Here is an 18,219-nt window from a genome sequence, read left to right on the forward strand (position 1 = left end):
ATAATTGAACAGGATCGCGCGAACTGTCTTCGTACCTGTTCAGCAGCCCTGGGACTTGATACACACGGCCAACAACATTCTCGCAGGATAAAGAAAATTCCATGAAACATCTAGCATGTCTACAGGGTAGTACAAGTCGATCGCGCTGGTATATTCAGGCCGCAGGCTTCTGGCCTTCGCGCGCGGTCCACTCCAGCCATGAGCCCTTGTAGTTGAGAATGCTGCTCGTATGTTAGACAAGTCCTCGCATCGATATACGTAAACGTACTTGGTGTAACCGTTCCGCTTGGCCACGTCTGACGCCGTGGTCGACCGCTTTCCGCTACGGCAGTAGAACGTGACCTCCTGGTCGAGACGAGGCTTCTCGAAACCAAATTTCTCCTTGAACTCGGCGGCAGGCAGGTGGAACGCGCTGGAAATGACGGAAAGCGGCAGGTTGACCGCAGAAGGTATTGACCCTTGCAAGACTTCATCGGGTTCCCGAACATCGATCAAGTACTTGTCCTGAATGCCTGTGATGAGAACGCGGCGTGTTCCGAGTGCATCGGGAAACGTACCGGGCTAGGCTGCTGCGTCTTGGGCTTGAGCTCCTCATACGTGATCTCCTTCGCGTCCCAATCGCCCTGGAGGGCATCCCGAGCCTGAAGCACCTTCTTGCGCTCATCTGAGACTTTCGTGGATTCATGACGCAGTCCAAGAGCAATGCGGGGAGAGACAATAGGTGCCCTAACATGGGAAACAGTCCGGGCAGCACCCGCGGATCTGGCGAGAGCTAGGCGAAACATGTGTGGAGCTTCGGGCGAGGTAGATAGGGAGGTGATGGTCGTGAAAGGTGCTGGAAGGGAGGTGAGAACACACGCCGCGACGAACGTCCGTTGTTATAACTGCTCGCCCGTAGAATTCGGAATGAAGTCACGACGCAATTGCGTGAGCGCGATATAGACGCTGGAGCAGCAGGTCACATGATTGGGTCCCAGGGGTCTGCGCAAAACGGACGCAGAATGCGGCTTTTTGCGATTGGCTGGCGCACAATTGCCTCAGGAGAATCGCCCGCGCACGTCTCTCTCCTCCCAACCATCGTCTCCCCGTACCGTCGCTCCCCTTCTACTTCTGCTTCTCCTCCTTACTCCGCGCCCTCTGGCCTTCTGTCTATCTGTGTATACTCCCTCTTGCTTGTCTTCTATACTCTTGGGGTTATTGGACGAGTGGGAGCGTAGTACTCACCAAGCTCGCCCGAGACCCCTGTCGTGTCATTGATTGCTCTGCTGCTTGCCCGCAACCCTCTCATTCCCCAGCTTTCTTCTCTCGCTTCCTACCACTCTCTTTCTCCGTTGCCGTTGACAACATCACTGAGGTGGATATCTGTCTCGAAGGACCCGCGTGTGCGTTGTAGTCGCTCTATGAGGTGTGTGCCCACATAGCGTTTGCGGTGGGGGCGTGCGAGCGTAGTTCTCCGAATCAGCCCCCACCTTTGTCGTGCCCACAGGTGAGTGCACACGTCAACACCGATGAGCTCAAGATAGCCATGAGGCATCTTGACCTCGGGGGATCGCGCCTGATTCACGGCAGCCTCCATCCACCGTTGCCTGCTCATCGTGGCGATACCTCGTACGCTACTCTGGCGAGATGCTTCGTAGGCAAGTCAGCTGTCTCGTGCATCTCACGAGGCCGCAGTCTGACGCTGAATCTCGCAGGCTTCGAGCTTCTTCGCGCCCAGCCTGGCCTTATCGGCGCTTCTGACGGCGCTCCCTCTGCTGTTTGCACATGTTTGGCGCTTTCGGTCTTGCTGCGCCTGCGCTTCAAGCTGCAATCTCTTCACCTCCCCCGTCAAGACCGCCGTATTTCGACACTCGCATTCCCACCTACGCGTACCAGCGACATTAAACATGACCTCGACGGCGGATATGATGGTCCCCTGGCTCCACTTTACGGGGGGCGATAACCTACTCTTCGCTACTTGGCATCCGTCGTCGAAGGGGGCTATCGCCGGTGCTTGCATCGGCTTGGCTCTCCTCGCATTCTTCGAAAGATGGGTGAACGGTATGCGGGGTGCTGCTGAGGCTTATTGGGGACGGAGGTGAGTGAGGGTGCGGAGCGAGAATACCGTTCATCCTCGTTGACCTCAACGACAGGGCCTTGGCATTGATGTCGGACAACGATCCCGAACCATCCTGTCACTCCCCTTCCGCTTCTGCTGAGCCGAAGGGTTCTGCATCCGTAGAGGAACTGAAGATCAGTGAGCTCGCGTCGCAGGACAGTACCCCTCGCCAGCGCCGGTCTCGCCGCACCCTCCCCCCTTTCATTCCCTCCCACGACATTCCGCGCGGCCTGCTGTACGCCTTCCAGGCGCTGCTCACGTATGCACTGATGCTGGCAGTCATGTGAGGAGCCTGAATTCTCTTCCAGCTGATCGTTGCGTGCTGAAAAAGTTTTTCCTTCCCACAGGACCTTCCAGGCCGCCTTCATCATATCGATCATTGTGGGATCAGGCATTGGGGAGGTACTCTTCGGTCGCGTCGGCGGCGCCAAGAGCCACCTGTTGCACTGAGTTTGAAGCCTACTACGACAGATGTACATGTACGATATTGGTTGGACAGTCTGGTTTTTGGATGTATGCTTGCTACCTGCCGAGCAATTCACGAATATCTACGCCCACACGTTGGACGTGGTTACCGCGTTGCTGTTGTTCACTTTTGAGTGCCTCAAAGTTAAGGGCGGGCGACAGTGCGCAGTCGTCCGACGCCCGCCCGGGCCCCGACGTACCGCGGATGTCCACATGGATCAGGAGGAAGTCATCCGGACATGAGACGCGTATTATTATGGTTGACACAGGCACCGGCCACGGCAGGAGACGTCCGATCCAATGTCTTGGAGACAGTCCCCGGGCCGCACCAAACTATGTGAAAGAACTTTTTCACCGGCGCTTGGCGGTGGCTGCTAACTCTGGTCTACCCCCTCGCAGTTGCATAAAAGCCACATCCCCTCGCTTCTCCTTCTCCTCACCCCACTTCACACCAGGTCATCTCCTCCAGCTCCCCTCAACCTCCCAAAATGCGCTTTGCTTCCGCGGTATTCTTCTCTGGTCTTTTGGCCGCCGTCTCTGCGCATTTCCAGCTGCAGTACCCCCCTCCCCGGGGCGACTTCGTCGAGGATAAGGAGCCCACCTTTTGTGGTACGTGCTCTCATTTTTGATGTGTAATCACCCTTCTCAAATCCATGAAACACAGATGGGTACTCTACTGCCGTGTCGAACCGTACGGTGTTCCCGACCACGGGCGGGAAGATCTCGATCAACTCTGAGCACCCCCAGTGGACGCGTGCGTACTATTCATGCAGTCCTCTCACACTCCGGCTGATGCGCTATGTATAGTGGGTGGCATCATCGCGACCGTGCAGAACCCCGACAGCTTCGACAACTTCACGGTGAACGGCGCGTTCCAATACGTCGTGCCGTTCTTCAAGACCTCCGGCGAGGGCGGCTTCTGCTTCCCCCTCGACCTCGCGGCACAGAACATCAGCGGCGCCCAGAACGGCGCGAACGTGACCATCCAGCTCATCTTCGACGGCGGTGATGGCCAGCTCTACCAGGTATGCATTTACATCGGGCGCAGTGAATAAGCACTAACCACAATGCTGTTTCATAGTGCGCGGACCTCACCCTCTCGGACAGCGCGACCATCCCGGACAGCGTCAGCTGCACGAACGCGACGGACGCCGCTGTGACCCCCGTGTCGACCGCCGTGGCCACCGCGACCGCGACGTCCTCCGGGACGTCGACCGCGAGTGCGTCGGCGACGCAGACGTCGAACGCGGCCAGCGCCAAGAACGTCATGGGCCTTTCTGGGGCTGCCGGTGTCCTCGCCGCCATTGCGGCTCTGCTTTAAGCAACCGTTCGGTTGTAATGATCAGACAGTCGCAGTTGCACAGCTGTATGAAGTAGTGGTGCTCGTCCGCGTACGATACTAGGGGTCTTATGTATGTGTCGGATTTTTCATGACTGGGATGACCTTGAATGTCGTGTACGCTTGGATGATAGATGCTACATACGAATTGCATTTTTTGGTTGCATGTCGGATTGCGACGGATTGCGAACAAGGCACGGGTGCCCCTGCGCGGTCAATACGCTCGACCGATGACCGCCGAAGCGTTGAGACTTCGAACCCCAGAAGTGTGTCGAACTTGCTGCGCTAGCGCCATACTGGGCTCGAAGGTTAGGATGATCTTTCAAGCTGCTGATGAGCTTTAGCTCAGAGTTCTTTCATGAGTCAAACTTTATTGACTGACAGTAGCTGCATTGAAGCCCGAAGATTATGACCGCCCTCAGGCTCGACTGCGAGGACAAATTAACGCGGGGTAATCAATGGTAAAGCCATATCGGACGTCCTTTCACCAAAAAAAGCACTCGCACGCGCGGCCTCTGCTTCCCCCATCCCATTGATGGGCTGTCCAAACGTTTAAACGTACGCGGCGCACTCCAAGTCACTCGTCGCCTTTCGACACTTGGGCCGGTGAGGACGGTCTGAACTGGACTCAGCAGCCTACTTTCATTCTCGTCATTGGCATTCAGCGTTTCCGGGAGCAATGAGTTCAAATGGACATGATATATGCTCACTTCAATCTCACAGCTCAGTGATACAGCACTAGTAGTGTGTGTTTAGCCCTTACTAGTGTCTCCAGATGCGCAGTCCAGAGTGGACCTTCCAAGAGGAGTTCACGGGGTGTGATCGTGAAGCCATCAAGTGTTGCCGGTGCACTTCGCGGAGGTGAGAGCGGTATTGATCATGTAAGAAATTCATCGAGCGACGAACCGCAGCAAGATGCAATGATCAGGAGCGAGCTCGGGCATCTGATGACGAAGCTAATGGCGCACCTGAAGGCCTGTGCTGTAGAGGAACCTATGAGGGCAGCTTCATGAGGGCTCAGGGCTTGATGCGTTCTCCGGAGTATGATAGAGCTCCTGTAAGAGCAGAAGCCGAGCACTTGGCAAGAGGGAGGGAGGGGAAAACGGAGTCAGTGGCATCACTCACATTCATCGAGTCTGCTGTTGACAGTGTTAGGGCAATGTGGGCGTAAGTGGACCCCCGTGTCTGGTTCGATCAATTATCAAGATCATCGTGGAATATTTGTTGCAGCGCAGGTTCCCGTAGTCGACACCTAATGTTACACAGCCATGTACCGTCGTTCCAGTTTGACGGGCAATCGTAGAAAAGCAAGATCGTGGTGCCATACGGGGCCCATGGCTTGTAGCGGAACATTGAAATTAGCAGTTGTAGGCCCCATACAACTCTAAAACGCTGTGAGGCTCGTCAGCATAATGAAGCTCCACACCCACCGGTGGACCACTCACGGTGCTATCGCGGGATGCGTCCAGAAAGCCCGCGGGAGGACGGAAAGTGTCTTGCGTGATCGCGGTTACGAATACGCTGTCGGACCGCCGGGGCAAGCGCCGAGCTGAACGGACGCGGAGGTCTTGTCCGCCGCGAACTCGAATGGCGATCACTCAGCAAACGACGCAGCCTTGTGTGTCGGCTGCGCCATTGCCACGACTTGTTCCGTACATGAATGTTTGGCTGGATATGTCGGAGGAGACAGGAGGAGACGTGGCTGCCTCTCCGGACTCTGCGGACCTGAGCACGTTGGGGCACTTTAATTCAGCCGCAGCGGCGGTGCCGAGGGCCTCCGCGACACACCCATACACACCACGCATGTGATTTTTGGCCTGATTGCGTACAGGCTACTGAACGCCACCATGCCGGAATTGCAACGCGGCTCTCGGCTTGCCGGATGCGGACGCCCGCCCGTCCTCGATCGGCGCTAGCGTCGGTGCCCCCTCCCGCGGCCGCTGGAGACGCGCCAGTCCCTCTGATTCTGCGGCCCCGGTTTTCAGGAACTCCTATCGGCGCTGCATTTTCACCCATCATCGTCGGCGGCGGCCCGTGCTGAAAAACCCGCGTTAGAGCCACCGCTGCTAGATAGCTTACCACCAGGACGGGCGACCCCCTCGGCGTCGGACGAGCCTGTGTCGAGTCAACCGCGGTACGCTCGCGATCAGTGCCGCTGCAACTACTGCGCAGTGCACTCTGGCTGCAGCCTCCACGTCAGAGAGTAGTGATTCGGTCCGAGTGTTTCAATTCGCCCACGGGCCGAGGAGGAGTGTCGCGCTGGATGGGCGTGCACAGCCTGGTTGCTAGAAACATGCACGCACTCCTTCCGGGCTGCGTGGACGCTCCAGCCGATCGCCTGCGAGCTGCCTGCGAGGCTTTATCAACTCGCAGCGAGCGTCGGGCGCCATGTGTAATAGCCCGCCCGCCCGTACTCCATATTAACCGGACGTGCTCCGGAGGCAATCCACACTCCCCCACCTCACTCCTCACTCCCTTTCTTCCTCGTGCACCCTCTCTGCTGCTCGCAGCCCATCTCTGGTACTCTCTACCACCGTCGCAGCACCCTCGCACTTCTACCCACTTGTGCGCGCAGCGGGCCCTGTAGCCACACGCGCGCGTCCTCGCAACCCACGTCCACCCACTCCAAGTTCCCACCACGTTTTGCACGATTGGACACCGCGTCTCCCGCCCGATGAGGAGGCTCTTCCACAACAGGAGCACCGACCCCTGGGAAGTCGTCGACGCGAAGGCGGTCGAGCCTGTCTCCGCATACACCGACGAGGAGATCGAAGGTACATACCCGTGCTGTGCTTGGCATCCCCGCATCGCAGACTGACCGGCTGTTCGCACAGACATGGAGGTCATGGGTGTGCACAGCCAGACGCTGCACGGCACGTACATGTTCGATCTGAAGACGGGCGCGGACCTCCGGCGCGCGGTCGTGTTCGCGCGGCAGCGGCTGCTGCAGGAGGCCGCCGAGAAGGAGTACAACCTCTTCCTGACAGAAGGGTGAGCCGCATACATTCACTTTTGGTTAAAGAGTCGCGACTTACACGGGCTGGGTAGATGGAGCGTTACGCAGTTCCGCAAGGGCAAGCGCCATCGCGTGGAGGTGCGCTACGTCGCGCGCCCGGCGTACGCCGTGACGAAGAAGCTGCGAACACCGCCGCCACCATTCCTGGCGATGCTCGGCGGGAAGGAGAGCCTGTGACGCGGACTCGGATAACTTATGCTATGCTGGCGTGATGTAATTGGCATGTCTGTTTTGGTTGGGCTTCGGGTTCAGGGGCAGCGTGTACGGTAATTTGCGGCTTTGCGGCAGATAATAGAATGTACGACTAGCATGTTTCCTTCCATTCAAATAGATGCGACACGACTCTTGAGAAGTACTGGCGCACGATGGTAGCATATATAGGGTGATCACTCCCCCTGGACGACCTCGCTCTCCGGGCGCGTCGCGTAACCCAGCCACGACTGAAGGTACGGGTGTTAGTTTAACTACGCCTCATGCGACTGTTCGCTTACCTCGTCGTAGAGGCCCAGGCGTTCGACGCCGAGCAGCTTCAGCCCGAGCCAAAGCACACTGGCAGTCATGCCACTCCCGCAGGTCGTCACGACCTGGCGCTTGCCTTGCAGAACCTCCTCGGTACGCTCGGGGCCCAACGACTCCTCGAGGGCGGTCAGGATTCCCTGGTTGGAGCGCAGGCGGGTGTACGTGTACGGTCCGTCTTGGCCGCTCGGCTTGAGCACCTTGGACGCGATATGCTCCGGAACGGTGTGCGTCTCGAGGAACGCGTTGAAGGGGAGCGAGACCGCGTAGGGCATGTGTCCAGAGCGAAGCCCTGGGCGGGGCTCGGGAGCCTTCCCAAGGAAGCTGTGAGGATATGCAGGGTTAATGCATGGTTATGAGAAGGCGAGGGGGCGACATGCCGGTCCTTTGCGCGCGCGTCGAGGACGTAGAACGCATCAGCCTCCTTCGCCGGGTCTAGCTTCGAGTTGGACACGATCTGGCCGTAGTCTGCCGCAGGTTTAGCGACCGTCCTGGGTCATTTGGAGCAGGATTCACCTTTGACGATGTCTTTCCTCAACGTCGTCGGCGGGTATTCGGGCTGGCTCGCAACAGCGGATGCTTGGCCGTCCTCGGTCACGCCGCCGTGGGCCTGCCAGCCAGGAAGGCCCCCATCCAGGATACTTGAGCGGTGATGTCCAAATGCGCGGAACATGTACAGGGCTCTCGGTGAAGAAAAGACCCCATGGGTGTCATATCTAACGAGGCATAAATGTTTCAGAGATCGGTTTAAACTATGGTGCATAGTGCATAGGATACATACAGCACAACATGCGTCTCCGGGGAGATGCCGAGGCGTGCTGTGCCATAACATGTTAAACGCGGAGGTACAAATGATGATTGGGATGCAACACATACCGCAAGCACTCGCAAATGTCGCCGGGTCAGGCATCATATGAGGCACAAAGGGATGCGGCGTCGAGACCGCATCTATGTCGATGAACCTCGCCGAAGGCAGGTGAGCACGCGGAAATTCCTCCGCGCCCTTGCGCGGCGAGTTCGGCATGTGCCAGGACGCGTCGAGCACGACGATGTCCGTGCCATCAGCCGGCTTCGCCTTCAGCTGGTCGTGCAGCTGCGCAGGGGTGATCACGAGCGGGGCATAGTCTCCGAACATGGTCGCGTAGGATCTGACTCGGAGGCGGAGGTTCTTGGTGAGAGAGAGGCTGCGGCGCACGAACGTCTGGGTGAGCATGGGGGACTGGCTAGGTCGCAGGCACTGGGGGCTCTTTTATACTAGTGCAGCAGCTGGTGATAGACGCGGCCTAGAAACAGTCAAGTACGTATACCCGCAAAGGCCAGTGCACCGTCTCAGTCAGAAGAGCTCTTCAATTCGGAATCCACCATCCAGCTTAGAACATCGTCGGCGTGATCAAACCCTAACCCCGCTCCTGCGCCCTCTTGCCTCATAGCTCGGCTTCTGCCGCGCTCGGACTCGTCGTGCTCAACGTCCTGCTCGCTCTCCTCCACCCTCTCCTCGCTGTCTGGCACGATGCCGTCGGACCAAAGCACATGGCTCGTCTCCGTGCCCGAATCTGGTGACTCCGAAGGGCTCTACCACGAACTGTCGACGAAACTGTGCTCGAGCAGCAAGTCCGTCCTGCCGTCCAATCTCGCGCAGCTATCCATCCCGTCTTTCAAGGTCAACAGCGCGCCCTGTATCATCATGCGCGGGAAATGAACTCATGCGCATGCGAACAAAGACAGGAACGCTGGACTCGCTTGTCACCCTGTCTGAGGAGCTGCCGAAGCACGATGCCTTCTTTACAGCCACTGTCGCGAAGACCGTCGATACACTCCGCAATCTGCTCAACAACGACCCGTCCAAACTCGCGCAGCATATACTTGTAAACGAGCAGCCGGTTGACTCGTATGTTCTGAGAGGGTGGTCATGGAACGAGGGTCGCTACGGCGTGCAGCGATCCCTGCGCGAGATGATCGACGTGCTGAACAAGGTATGTTGCCCCGCTCTCCATCGCGCTTAATATGGCGGTCTTACGCATGTGTGATTAGGAAATGACGTCTATCGACAACGTGATGAAGTCGAAGCTGAACAACTACAACCTCGCGAAGGGCTCTCTGGTGCAGATGCAGCGGAAGAAGACGTGCGTGTGTTCCCTGAAATGAAATGGCTGGTGCTGAACTACTCCACAGCGGTAACTTGTCCGTCCGGTCCCTCGTGGATATCGTGACCCAGGATCACTTTATCAATGACTCGGAATATCTCCAAACTGTACTTGTAGCTGTTCCCAAGTAAGTTTCATGCTCGGCGATGTACCTGCATGTATATAGAGTCGCTAACTACAGTCTATAGGAACAATGTCAAGGACTGGAATCTGAAATACGAGCGCCTCACCTCCATGGTCGTACCTCGTTCATCGGTGTAAGGCACATCTTCACAGTTTTGAAGCTCTTAGCTAATCCTACTGTATAGCCTAATCTCGTCAGATGATGACTACAGCTTATTCGCTGCCGTTGTCTTCAAACGCGTACACGATGACTTTGTGCAAAAGTGTCGAGACAACAAGTACACATATCTCATTGGGCATTGGAGGGCCGTGACTCACCGCAGTGCACAGGTTCATTGTCCGCGAGTTCACCTTCTCGGAGGAAGCCATCAACAAACAAAGAGAAGAGCTCGACACCGCAGATACGACAGAGAAGGAGTTGTGGGTCAGTCGTCTCTGTTGTTTCCAATCCTCTACCCAGGACTCACGCTTTTGATTGTCTTTGTAGACTGAGCTGCTGCAACTCGCACGAACGAACTTCTCAGAAGCGTTCCAGATATTGGTCCACCTCAAGGTCGTCCAGCTCTACATCGAGAGCGTACTGCGATACGGCCTCCCCGCGCATTACATCGGCTTCTTCATCAAGGTGCGCACCAAGCGCCTCAGACATCTTCGCTCCCTACGTGCCTGACCAATGCTTGTAGCCCGAGCCCAAAGCAACGAAACGGACCCTGGCCACCCTGCAGGCGCAGTTCGCGTACCTCGGCCGCCGCGCGAACCCGGACAAGCTGAAGAACCAGTCCGGCGGTACAGGGGAGGACGCCGGCGGCGAGTACCAGAACCTGCTCGAACAGGAGTTCTTCGACTTCGTCCTGTACGAGATACCCTGGATAGTGCTCTAGGCGCGAATGAGGTTTCCCTGCGACCCTTTTCCGTCGCCTGCAGCGCGATGACGGGGCTAGCGCGTCGACTCGGAGCCCGTGCGCGGTGGCTGAGCTACGCGCTCCCGGAGGCGCACGGACAGAAGACTGTACCACGTACGATACGCAGACGCGCGCAGCCCCTACACTCCCCTTATAGTTAGGCCAGTGGGCCGAAGTCCAATGATATCCCTGCATACCCAAGCCTCCTGTCCGTTCTCGCGAGAACCGAGAGCCTGAGAGTACCGCGCCCGTACCTGGTCCAGAAGAGAAGACTGCGGCGACCCCCTCTGTGGCCTTTCTGGATATCGTATCGAGCGGGGTCTCGAAGCTTAAGCTCGAGGTCCGGTCGGTCTATGTACACACACACATCCTTCTCCCTTGTTCCGGTTCCACGACCGTGGGTGGGCATACCAGCAGCGTCCACATATGGACGACGATTCAATGTGGCAGTACGGCGTTCCATGGAAACCCCCGGGCGTAGTTGTTGGACCAGCTGGTCGACGCTAAAATGACACTTAATTTCGGGGGTGTCGACATCGGCGATAGTGTGAAAAATCGAGCGACACTGATCCCCGGCCTCCGCCTGCATTGTAGGTTCCGGTATGAGCAGCGTCGACGAGCCCCGGCTCTGTGGCCTCGACGGCTGACGTGAGTACAGAGGCTCCACGAACCCTGCGAAGCCGTTAATGGACGTGTGCTTCTCCGCACCACCCCCGCCAGCGCACGCACACACACAGTGACATGGACGCCTAGACCTCTGACAATCGCCAACGGACGCTGGATGGTGGAAGCACTGGATTGATACGGTACGATACGTATGATTGGATTGGATTGAGATTGAGTTGGATTGGACGGCCGACCAGCCCCGCCCCCTACTTACAAGCGGTTAGGAGAGGATAGGATAGTATCGACACATCTTTTAGCTGCTGCCGCTATGGTACACAAAGTCTGGAGCAGGCGCGCGCAGAGGGAGTTATGTAGTACGGGAGGGTGCGTGGTGCGTTCGGCGGGCGGTACGCAAGTCGAGGCGGGCGGAAGGGAGGCGAAGATAGGAAGTGACAGACTGGCACAGCAGCGAGCGGAGAACGACAGAGGCGATGTGAGAGAGAGATATGGGAGAAAATGAGAGATGGGGAGAGATCTTGGGATAGATGGGAGGTCAGGGAGGGGAAGGGAGAAGAGCGAGCGGAGAGAGCGGACGAGCACGTTCGAGGTCTAGAAGCAAATAACGTAAGGAGACGCGCAAGAGCTCTGGCGAAGTCGTCGAATTGACAGGGAGGCGCGGGGAGAACGGTAGCGTTAACATATGTACACCCAGCATCGCGCGGTGGATTGGAGTCCGTGGCTGGGAAGCGCTTTTGAGACGACCGTCCAGAGGAGCCTCTTTCTATAGCGCGCGCGCGTCTTCGTAAGAGCACCTGGCCCGAGGCAGAAGCTGCTGCCTCACAGACCGAGGTTGGAGATGACGCGGGACACCTCGTCTACGGGGTCCTCGTCAAGACCCAAGCCTGAGCGGTTCATGGCGTGGATGCCAGGCCCGAGCGGAGGCCCTTGGCCACCGACCACTGTGCCGCGAGCGCCGGCGGGAGGTCCGTACACACTCGGGAACAACGGTGCCGTCGCGGATGACGGGCTCGAGGTCCCATTCGTGCCGGTGCCACCCAGCGATGTCTCGGGCGAGTCGGGGCGTGACAGGCCGGACCGGGGGGCTTCACTGATCCGCGACAGCGAGAACGTCAAGTCGAGAGACTGCGCACGGTTCGTCAACGAGCGGGGCTTCGTGAGCTGGTCCTTCATCTTGGAGTCCAGCAGCGAATCTGAGCCACGCTTGATTGCGTCCTCGGCGGTAAGCGTGCGGTGATGCATGCCGGTGCCCTATAATCATATTAGCCACGAGCGGACCGCTCAGAACGGCGTTAACTTACGATAGGCGCCATGGGTGGCCAGTAGTCGTTGCTCGACGAACCGACGTAGTTCGACGGGACATCGTAATCGTCCTCTTCTTCGAGGTGGTAGATGTACGACGGCGAGTTGTTGAACAGAGCCTTGACATCGGGCGAGGAGCTCGCAAGGCGCAGCCTCCGGTCGATCATCGACTCTGACGGACGACCCAGGTCGGCCGAGTCTATCATCGCAGTCAGCTCACAGAAATTACGACAGCGAAGGAAAAGGACGCACTTTGGTGACGGGTCCTCGCGGTGGACAGCACCTTGCTGTCAAAGTGCGGGAACGCGTCCGTGAACGAATCACCGCGCTGGTGCGTGCGCGACGTCGCGGACGGGTACACGTGCACGTTGTGCTCGATGAGGAACTGCTCGAGCATTTCGCGCGCCGTCGCAAGGAAGTCGCTGTTGCTGCGCTGGCAGCGGAACTTGAAGGAGCACTCCAAAGGCGGCTCTTGCATGGACCCGTTCGCCGTGCCACCCTTGACGTTCGGCGCAATCACGACCTGGAGCTCGCGCTTGACGCGCTCGGTGAAGTTCACAAAATCCGGCGACTGGCAGATGCGTGCGAGGTCCGGGTGCGGCGGGACGGCCATGTCCGCTTCGAACGGAACATGGTCCTGTAGGCGAGGGGTTAGCGGAGCGGGGACAGACGTAAGCGAGCCGACGTACGAAGAGCATGGTGGCGGCGATCTGCACTTGGCTCTCGGGGCCGAAGATGGTGACCAGGTCCGAAGCCGTCTCCTTGTCCGGGAACCGAACAGCGCAGTTCGTCTTCGCCTCGATGTCATGTATAAAGATGCTCTTCTCCCCGAGCAGCGTACGGTGGTAACGTCTCGGAATGGACACGGTCTCGTTGATATAGTCCTTGTCCTGCGGGCAGTTATTAGGGGCTATTTGGAACACGATCCCGCTTGTGCGCACCTTAGGGTTCACAAGCTCCATAACCGCCTGCTTCAGGTTGTCGAGGTTCATCGCGTTCTTTGCCGGCGTACGCGCGACAACGTTGTCCTCGTTGTCGTTATACCCGCCCATCGCCGCGAACTCCTCCGCATTGGAGAACTTCACGTAGACACCGTATTTCTTCATGATCCGCTGGATGCTGCGGCCGCCGACGCCAATGATGCGCTTGTGGTACGACTCCGGGACGTGGAACGAGATCTCCGCGGGAAGCTCCTCCTGTAAGAGAGTAAGGCCCTGAAGGACTGAACCATCGCTGCCGGCGATGTCAATGAGGAAATTGTGCTCGTTGAACGTCTCGAACTTGATCTTCACGCCCGTGGTCTGCATAATCTTGTTGATCTTGCCATTCTTCTTACCGCTGATGAATTCGCGGTGCTCGTTGGCCAACTCGATCTGGAAGCGTATCTCATGATGAAAAGTCTGACGGAGTTCATCAGCCGCTGCACCATCCGAGGATCGACGCGGACAAACCTTCACGATGTCCAGCTCGAGAAGCATAGAAACTGCAGCGCGGACTTCCTGCTCTAGGCCGTGCATCTCGAAGCACATGCCCTTGAAGACGACCTCCGCCCCCGACGCGTAAGAGACCTGTTTGAGGATGACTGAAACTTGCGAAGGGTTCAGGCTCGTCGAAGGCATAAGCACGTTGAACTGTGCGGGCAGTAGCCACAAAGAGGCGACGTAGAATTGACAAGCCTGTAGCCGTTGTCAGCGCCTTCCGGAGCGTCTCGAGCGCGCAGCACTCACCAGTTGCATGATAGACCTGATGGTCCGTTGAACGTTAACCCGGTGGTCACCAATAACTGTGATTACGCTGGTAGAGCTGCCGATAGGGGGGAACTGAATAAACGTCGCGTTGTCGTGCATCAGCGCCTTCAGATCCTCGGCCCGCTCTGTCACCATCCAGTCCATCTTGCGCGGAAGGACGGCGCTATCCCGTGAGATGAGCTGCTTTCCCTGCATTTTGCGCGTCAGACGCGTCAACCGGAAGTAATACGGCTGTACCGACCTTGTTGAGGTGCATCTGGAACAGCATGTCGCGTGCACGTTGCACCCCAAAGAACTCGCCGGTAATCCAAATCGTGTTCATGTTCGCCTTGCTCGTTTGGCCGGTAGGGGAACCATTCGAGGGCGACTGGCTGAAGTCGGGGCCCAGAATGCCCTGTAGCGGAGACGGCAAATAGATATTCGTTGCGGTCTCCTCTTGAATGGTCTGTAGGACACTCCGCTTCCTACCAGCGATGATAGAATGCAAGGTATTGTCAATCTCGCACGACTCCGCGTGAAGACCGCTCTGTACCCGGGGTCAGGGGAAACCGCTTGTGACCATAAAATTGAAAAAGAACGCACCAGCTGGTCGAGCATCACGAGCAGGCGCACACGTGCGAGGTCCACAGAATCTCCCTGCCCTGTAATGACAAGTTCGCACACCCGCTCCGACTCGAGACCGGACCACCCAGCGCTACTCGTAATCCCGTCCGGGAGCGTGCGGTTAGAGAGCGCCATTGGGCTGTTGACGACGGCGATATGCGCAAATGTCTGCGAGGCAATGTCGTCGAGGCGACGCCTAACTTCCGTCTTCAGCGACGGCTTGGACGCGGGCGAGTCGAGGATTTCCGAACGCGCCACCTTGATGGACGCACGGTTCTGCATTCCTGTGAGCAACCGTTGCCGCGCTGCGTCGTCAGTGGGACGTACCTGCACCGGGCAGCCCTTCAAGACCATTCCCTTCGCCAGCATGACCTGCGGGTACGCGCCTGAAATCTGGAAGTTCCAGGCCCTGCCCTGGTCGGCGGGGGTGAAAGAGACGTGCACGGCATGGATGCTCATGGCCATCATGGCGAGCTTTTGGAGCGCATCGTAGTCGGTGGGCGACGCCGTTCCCTGCGGGTCTCCTAGGCCATTCTGGGTGGGCTGCTGGATCTGGGAGTACGAGCTCGCACGGCGGAGCTCCGAGCGGGGAGGAAAGTCAAGAGAGTTGGTGGGGGAATGAGCGTGTCGCAGACGACGAGGATAAGTAAAAGAGGTGGTGTAGATTTCCATAGTCCGTTGTCTGGGCGAAGAGTTTAGCGTGTAGGGGATGTAATACAGCAAGCAGGACTTGGAGTTAGGGAGACAGCGGGTATGCGGGTAGAGTGAGGGTATGGACAAAGTGGTATCGGAGGGTCCCGCGCAGCCTCTGAAGAAGAGAAGGAGGAGGCTGGTCGTCGTCGAGACTGAAGGACGAAAACCGAGAGTGGGTGTATACGAGAAGGAGGAGGCCGAATCAAATATCCGCCTTCCTCCGGCGCCTGTCTCTTCGGCGTCTGCATTCGGCGCCTAATACCGCCCCTTACCGCGGCTAGCGCTCCGCCGCCGAGTCCGCCCCTTGCCCGACTCCGGCAAGGCGGGGACGGTGCTCGGCCGGCGCGTCCGCAGGGGCTTTATAAAATTTAGAACGTTTGCGGATGGCGGCGAGGGCTGCGGGACCCATCGGGGGTAAGCCGGGTGGGCGGGGCGAGGGCGGGGTGCATCTGAGTGCGCAGAACCCGCTCCCGCCGCCCACCCCCGATCGCACAATATTTCTCCATTCCCGGCGCATAGAAATGTCCATGACCAATCTCCTATTCCAGGCCCGCGAGCGCATGATGTACAGGCGTCATACTTATATGACCTCGAACCCCTCTACAGGCTGCCACTCGTCGTCGATGCTCTCCACATCGAATAGTTTCGAAAAGCACCGCAGCCCGGGCGTCGAGAAATGCTTGTAGGGTTGTTTTGGATCCAGCCGGGCCCCGCATCTATAGCAGTAGTGCGACCCGCACTTTACGCATGTCATCTGCAACAACAAACAGACAGTCAGCGTCCCAGTCACAATGTCGCACAGGCTGCCCCACACCAGGCACCGTAAGACACAACAGTGTACGCACATGATTACATCCGGATGCTTTCTCCACGCGCAAGTCGCATCCAGGGCACGCCGTTCCTGTCCACCGCTCCAACCACTCCTGGAATGCGCGCTCCTCCTGGAACTCGGCCACAAGCTTCTGGAGCATGGCGCGTCCGAACCGTCCTTCCATCTTCTTGCGCTCCAAACCGTCCTCAGGATGCGCCAGATACTCCATGAGCAAGCCCTTCATGGCGGAAATCGGGCACTGCGATACCGGCCCGTGCCTTGGATCAGGCGTAAGTTTCAGCAACAACACCCCGCACGCACACTGTGGAGGAGCTGCAACATACCATGTCCGTTTGCAATACGAGCAGAACGAATAACCGCACCCCTCACAGGTTCGCAGGCGCTCCCACGGGGAGCCTTCCTCCACATCCGTCAGCCGCGGCACAGCCGTCTGGCACAATGGCATCGGGCAATGCACAAGGGTAGGATCTGCGAGACGATCAGCGCGCCACAACGGCTGATATAGCGTGCAATGAGCGCACCTTTCTCGAGCGCCCGCTTCGTACGTAGCCATTTCCATCGCAATACTTCTTCTTCGGTCACCACACGACGCACCTCCTCTTCGGTCGCCTCCCGCTGCGCTTTTACGCAGGCGGGGTCGGGACATCCTACGCGTGCAACGTCTCCCTCCCTTATACATAGTCCCCAGAAGTCCTCGAGGCAAGAACGACAAAAGACATGTGTGCATGATAACATGACACACCGTGCGCCCTTGATCGACGTCAGGCACACTTGGCATTCGTATGAGTTCGCGGAGAAGCGGGCCGCCTGTGTTGAAGAGTCGAACGTCTCGAGTAGTGGGAGTAGTAGTTGTGGCGTCGGGTGCGGAATACTGTAGACGCCGGAGAGCGCGGTGGTCAGTGGCGGAGAAAGGAGATGCAGAACGGATGCGCGCGGACGTACCGGATAGTTCGCTTACCGTCCAGAGTGACGATGAGGTCCAATGTGTCGAGGAACTCGCCGCTCCGGATCCATTCTACCCAACTGTAGAGCACGCCCTCGCCAGCCTCCCACATGCCCGCGAGCCGATCATGCAGGTCGAAGCGGGCCGGCGGTAGCCATGAATGTGTGGCATGGACCGAGCGGATGATCGGCGGGGCAAATGGATAGCTTGCGGGGATGCATACGTCGAGGAGTATGGGCGGGAGTGTGGAGAGCGTGAGCGTGCTTGCATGCGCGGGACTTGGACTTGGCCCGGCGGGTGCGCTACTAGATGAGCCGTTCGACGTCAGAAGGTCGGCGTGTATTGAGACGACCGTCGCGTCGGGCAGTTCCACAGGTACCTCTAGCCTAATCAGCCCCCTAGATGTGTCGATGGATAGGCACTCTGGGTAGATGGACTGCAAGAGGGGAATTCGCGAAGTATGTTAGGCACTTCCGGGGTAACACGAGGCTTGGACATGACGCACCTCCAGGACGTCCAGCTCCTCCCGCTGCAACGCCGCGCACGCTTCGAGGTCGTGTGATTGAGCTGCGCTGTCCATTCTTGCGTCTAGGGGGTATAGGAACGAAACAGAAGGGACAAAGGTCTGGTAGATGAGAAGGGGTATGTAGCCGCATGACTGGAACCCGGCCGCGATATACTTTCCGCCTCCCGGAACAGCTGAGTAAGGCTCTGAAGACAGGGTTAGGGTCACCCGATTAGGTATCCAGGTTCGCGAGTCGACCGTGCAATCCCATTTCGGAGGTCAACAAAGTAAAATAACTGGGCACAAGTAGGCGGGGAGCGGGGCGATGCGAGATCCTAGAAGATGCGGTTTTGCAAATCCAGAGTA

At 58.1% G+C, this 18,219-nt stretch overlaps 8 protein-coding genes across 8 annotated transcripts; 4 read left to right on the forward strand and 4 right to left on the reverse strand.

The window, feature by feature from the left end:
- Positions 1-90: 90 nt before the first annotated feature.
- On the reverse strand, positions 91-796 carry TRAVEDRAFT_25905 (Rhodanese-like protein). Its single transcript, XM_008033688.1, has 3 exons — positions 558-796; positions 269-504; positions 91-221 (listed from the first exon to the last, which is right to left on the reverse strand). Exons 1-3 carry the CDS (start codon positions 783-785, stop codon positions 155-157), a joined length of 531 nt encoding a protein of 176 aa, XP_008031879.1. The 5' UTR covers positions 786-796; the 3' UTR covers positions 91-154.
- Positions 797-1,512: 716 nt separating this feature from the next.
- TRAVEDRAFT_159605 (uncharacterized protein) lies at positions 1,513-2,676 on the forward strand. Its single transcript, XM_008034957.1, has 4 exons — positions 1,513-1,637; positions 1,695-2,077; positions 2,133-2,381; positions 2,446-2,676. The coding sequence occupies exons 2-4, from the start codon at positions 1,887-1,889 to the stop codon at positions 2,546-2,548; spliced, it is 543 nt and encodes a 180-aa protein (XP_008033148.1). The 5' UTR covers positions 1,513-1,637; positions 1,695-1,886; the 3' UTR covers positions 2,549-2,676.
- A 325-nt stretch (positions 2,677-3,001) lies between these two features.
- On the forward strand, positions 3,002-4,090 carry TRAVEDRAFT_159607 (uncharacterized protein). Its single transcript, XM_008034958.1, has 4 exons — positions 3,002-3,172; positions 3,228-3,317; positions 3,371-3,588; positions 3,645-4,090. Exons 1-4 carry the CDS (start codon positions 3,052-3,054, stop codon positions 3,882-3,884), a joined length of 669 nt encoding a protein of 222 aa, XP_008033149.1. The 5' UTR covers positions 3,002-3,051; the 3' UTR covers positions 3,885-4,090.
- Positions 4,091-6,576: 2,486 nt separating this feature from the next.
- TRAVEDRAFT_109008 (uncharacterized protein) lies at positions 6,577-7,095 on the forward strand (the record flags this gene model as incomplete). Its single annotated transcript, XM_008034959.1, has 3 exons — positions 6,577-6,691; positions 6,737-6,893; positions 6,951-7,095. 3 exons carry the CDS (start codon positions 6,577-6,579, stop codon positions 7,093-7,095), a joined length of 417 nt encoding a protein of 138 aa, XP_008033150.1.
- A 209-nt stretch (positions 7,096-7,304) lies between these two features.
- On the reverse strand, positions 7,305-8,647 carry TRAVEDRAFT_33615 (Rhodanese-like protein; the record flags this gene model as incomplete). The annotated part of the gene is made up of 6 exons (XM_008033814.1): positions 7,305-7,358; positions 7,410-7,758; positions 7,815-7,902; positions 7,951-8,150; positions 8,216-8,252; positions 8,311-8,647. The coding sequence occupies 6 exons, from the start codon at positions 8,645-8,647 to the stop codon at positions 7,305-7,307; spliced, it is 1,065 nt and encodes a 354-aa protein (XP_008032005.1).
- A 281-nt stretch (positions 8,648-8,928) lies between these two features.
- On the forward strand, positions 8,929-10,802 carry TRAVEDRAFT_159612 (ATPase V1 complex subunit C). The gene is made up of 9 exons (XM_008034960.1): positions 8,929-9,094; positions 9,156-9,407; positions 9,466-9,557; positions 9,607-9,705; positions 9,767-9,835; positions 9,887-9,979; positions 10,032-10,125; positions 10,189-10,326; positions 10,385-10,802. Exons 1-9 carry the CDS (start codon positions 8,945-8,947, stop codon positions 10,580-10,582), a joined length of 1,185 nt encoding a protein of 394 aa, XP_008033151.1. The 5' UTR covers positions 8,929-8,944; the 3' UTR covers positions 10,583-10,802.
- A 690-nt stretch (positions 10,803-11,492) lies between these two features.
- On the reverse strand, positions 11,493-15,552 carry TRAVEDRAFT_159616 (cytoplasmic protein; the record flags this gene model as incomplete). Its single annotated transcript, XM_008034961.1, has 10 exons — positions 11,493-12,478; positions 12,529-12,728; positions 12,782-13,166; positions 13,219-13,419; positions 13,471-13,929; positions 13,981-14,205; positions 14,257-14,466; positions 14,519-14,803; positions 14,860-15,156; positions 15,208-15,552. 10 exons carry the CDS (start codon positions 15,550-15,552, stop codon positions 12,047-12,049), a joined length of 3,039 nt encoding a protein of 1,012 aa, XP_008033152.1. The 3' UTR covers positions 11,493-12,046.
- A 543-nt stretch (positions 15,553-16,095) lies between these two features.
- TRAVEDRAFT_159618 (RWD-domain-containing protein) lies at positions 16,096-17,928 on the reverse strand (the record flags this gene model as incomplete). The annotated part of the gene is made up of 6 exons (XM_008034962.1): positions 16,096-16,327; positions 16,419-16,662; positions 16,729-16,873; positions 16,927-17,276; positions 17,348-17,784; positions 17,854-17,928. 6 exons carry the CDS (start codon positions 17,926-17,928, stop codon positions 16,154-16,156), a joined length of 1,425 nt encoding a protein of 474 aa, XP_008033153.1. The 3' UTR covers positions 16,096-16,153.
- Between the last annotated feature and the right edge of the window lie 291 nt (positions 17,929-18,219).

The sequence above is a fragment of the Trametes versicolor genome (assembly GCF_000271585.1).
Source record: "Trametes versicolor FP-101664 SS1 unplaced genomic scaffold TRAVEscaffold_1, whole genome shotgun sequence".
NCBI lineage: Eukaryota > Fungi > Basidiomycota > Agaricomycetes > Polyporales > Polyporaceae > Trametes > Trametes versicolor.

What these genes read in the sequence shown, in the direction of transcription:
- TRAVEDRAFT_25905 (XM_008033688.1), bottom strand. Translation starts at nt 785, where the DNA reads ATGTTTCGCCTAGCTCTCGCCAGATCCGCGGGTGCTGCCCGGACTGTT. An exon ending in AGACGCAGCAGCCTAGCCCG is followed by an intron (nt 505 to 557) that starts GTACGTTTCCCG and finishes ACAGGCATTCAG; the next exon opens with GACAAGTACTTGATCGATGT. An exon ending in AAGCGGAACGGTTACACCAA is followed by an intron (nt 222 to 268) that starts GTACGTTTACGT and finishes ACATACGAGCAG; the next exon opens with CATTCTCAACTACAAGGGCT.
- TRAVEDRAFT_159605 (XM_008034957.1), top strand. Translation starts at nt 1,887, where the DNA reads ATGACCTCGACGGCGGATATGATGGTCCCCTGGCTCCACTTTACGGGG. An exon ending in GAGGCTTATTGGGGACGGAG is followed by an intron (nt 2,078 to 2,132) that starts GTGAGTGAGGGT and finishes CCTCAACGACAG; the next exon opens with GGCCTTGGCATTGATGTCGG. An exon ending in GCACTGATGCTGGCAGTCAT is followed by an intron (nt 2,382 to 2,445) that starts GTGAGGAGCCTG and finishes TCCTTCCCACAG; the next exon opens with GACCTTCCAGGCCGCCTTCA.
- TRAVEDRAFT_159607 (XM_008034958.1), top strand. Translation starts at nt 3,052, where the DNA reads ATGCGCTTTGCTTCCGCGGTATTCTTCTCTGGTCTTTTGGCCGCCGTC. An exon ending in TGAGCACCCCCAGTGGACGC is followed by an intron (nt 3,318 to 3,370) that starts GTGCGTACTATT and finishes CGCTATGTATAG; the next exon opens with TGGGTGGCATCATCGCGACC. An exon ending in GTGATGGCCAGCTCTACCAG is followed by an intron (nt 3,589 to 3,644) that starts GTATGCATTTAC and finishes GCTGTTTCATAG; the next exon opens with TGCGCGGACCTCACCCTCTC.
- TRAVEDRAFT_159612 (XM_008034960.1), top strand. Translation starts at nt 8,945, where the DNA reads ATGCCGTCGGACCAAAGCACATGGCTCGTCTCCGTGCCCGAATCTGGT. An exon ending in GTACTTGTAGCTGTTCCCAA is followed by an intron (nt 9,706 to 9,766) that starts GTAAGTTTCATG and finishes TACAGTCTATAG; the next exon opens with GAACAATGTCAAGGACTGGA. An exon ending in CAAAAGTGTCGAGACAACAA is followed by an intron (nt 9,980 to 10,031) that starts GTACACATATCT and finishes CGCAGTGCACAG; the next exon opens with GTTCATTGTCCGCGAGTTCA.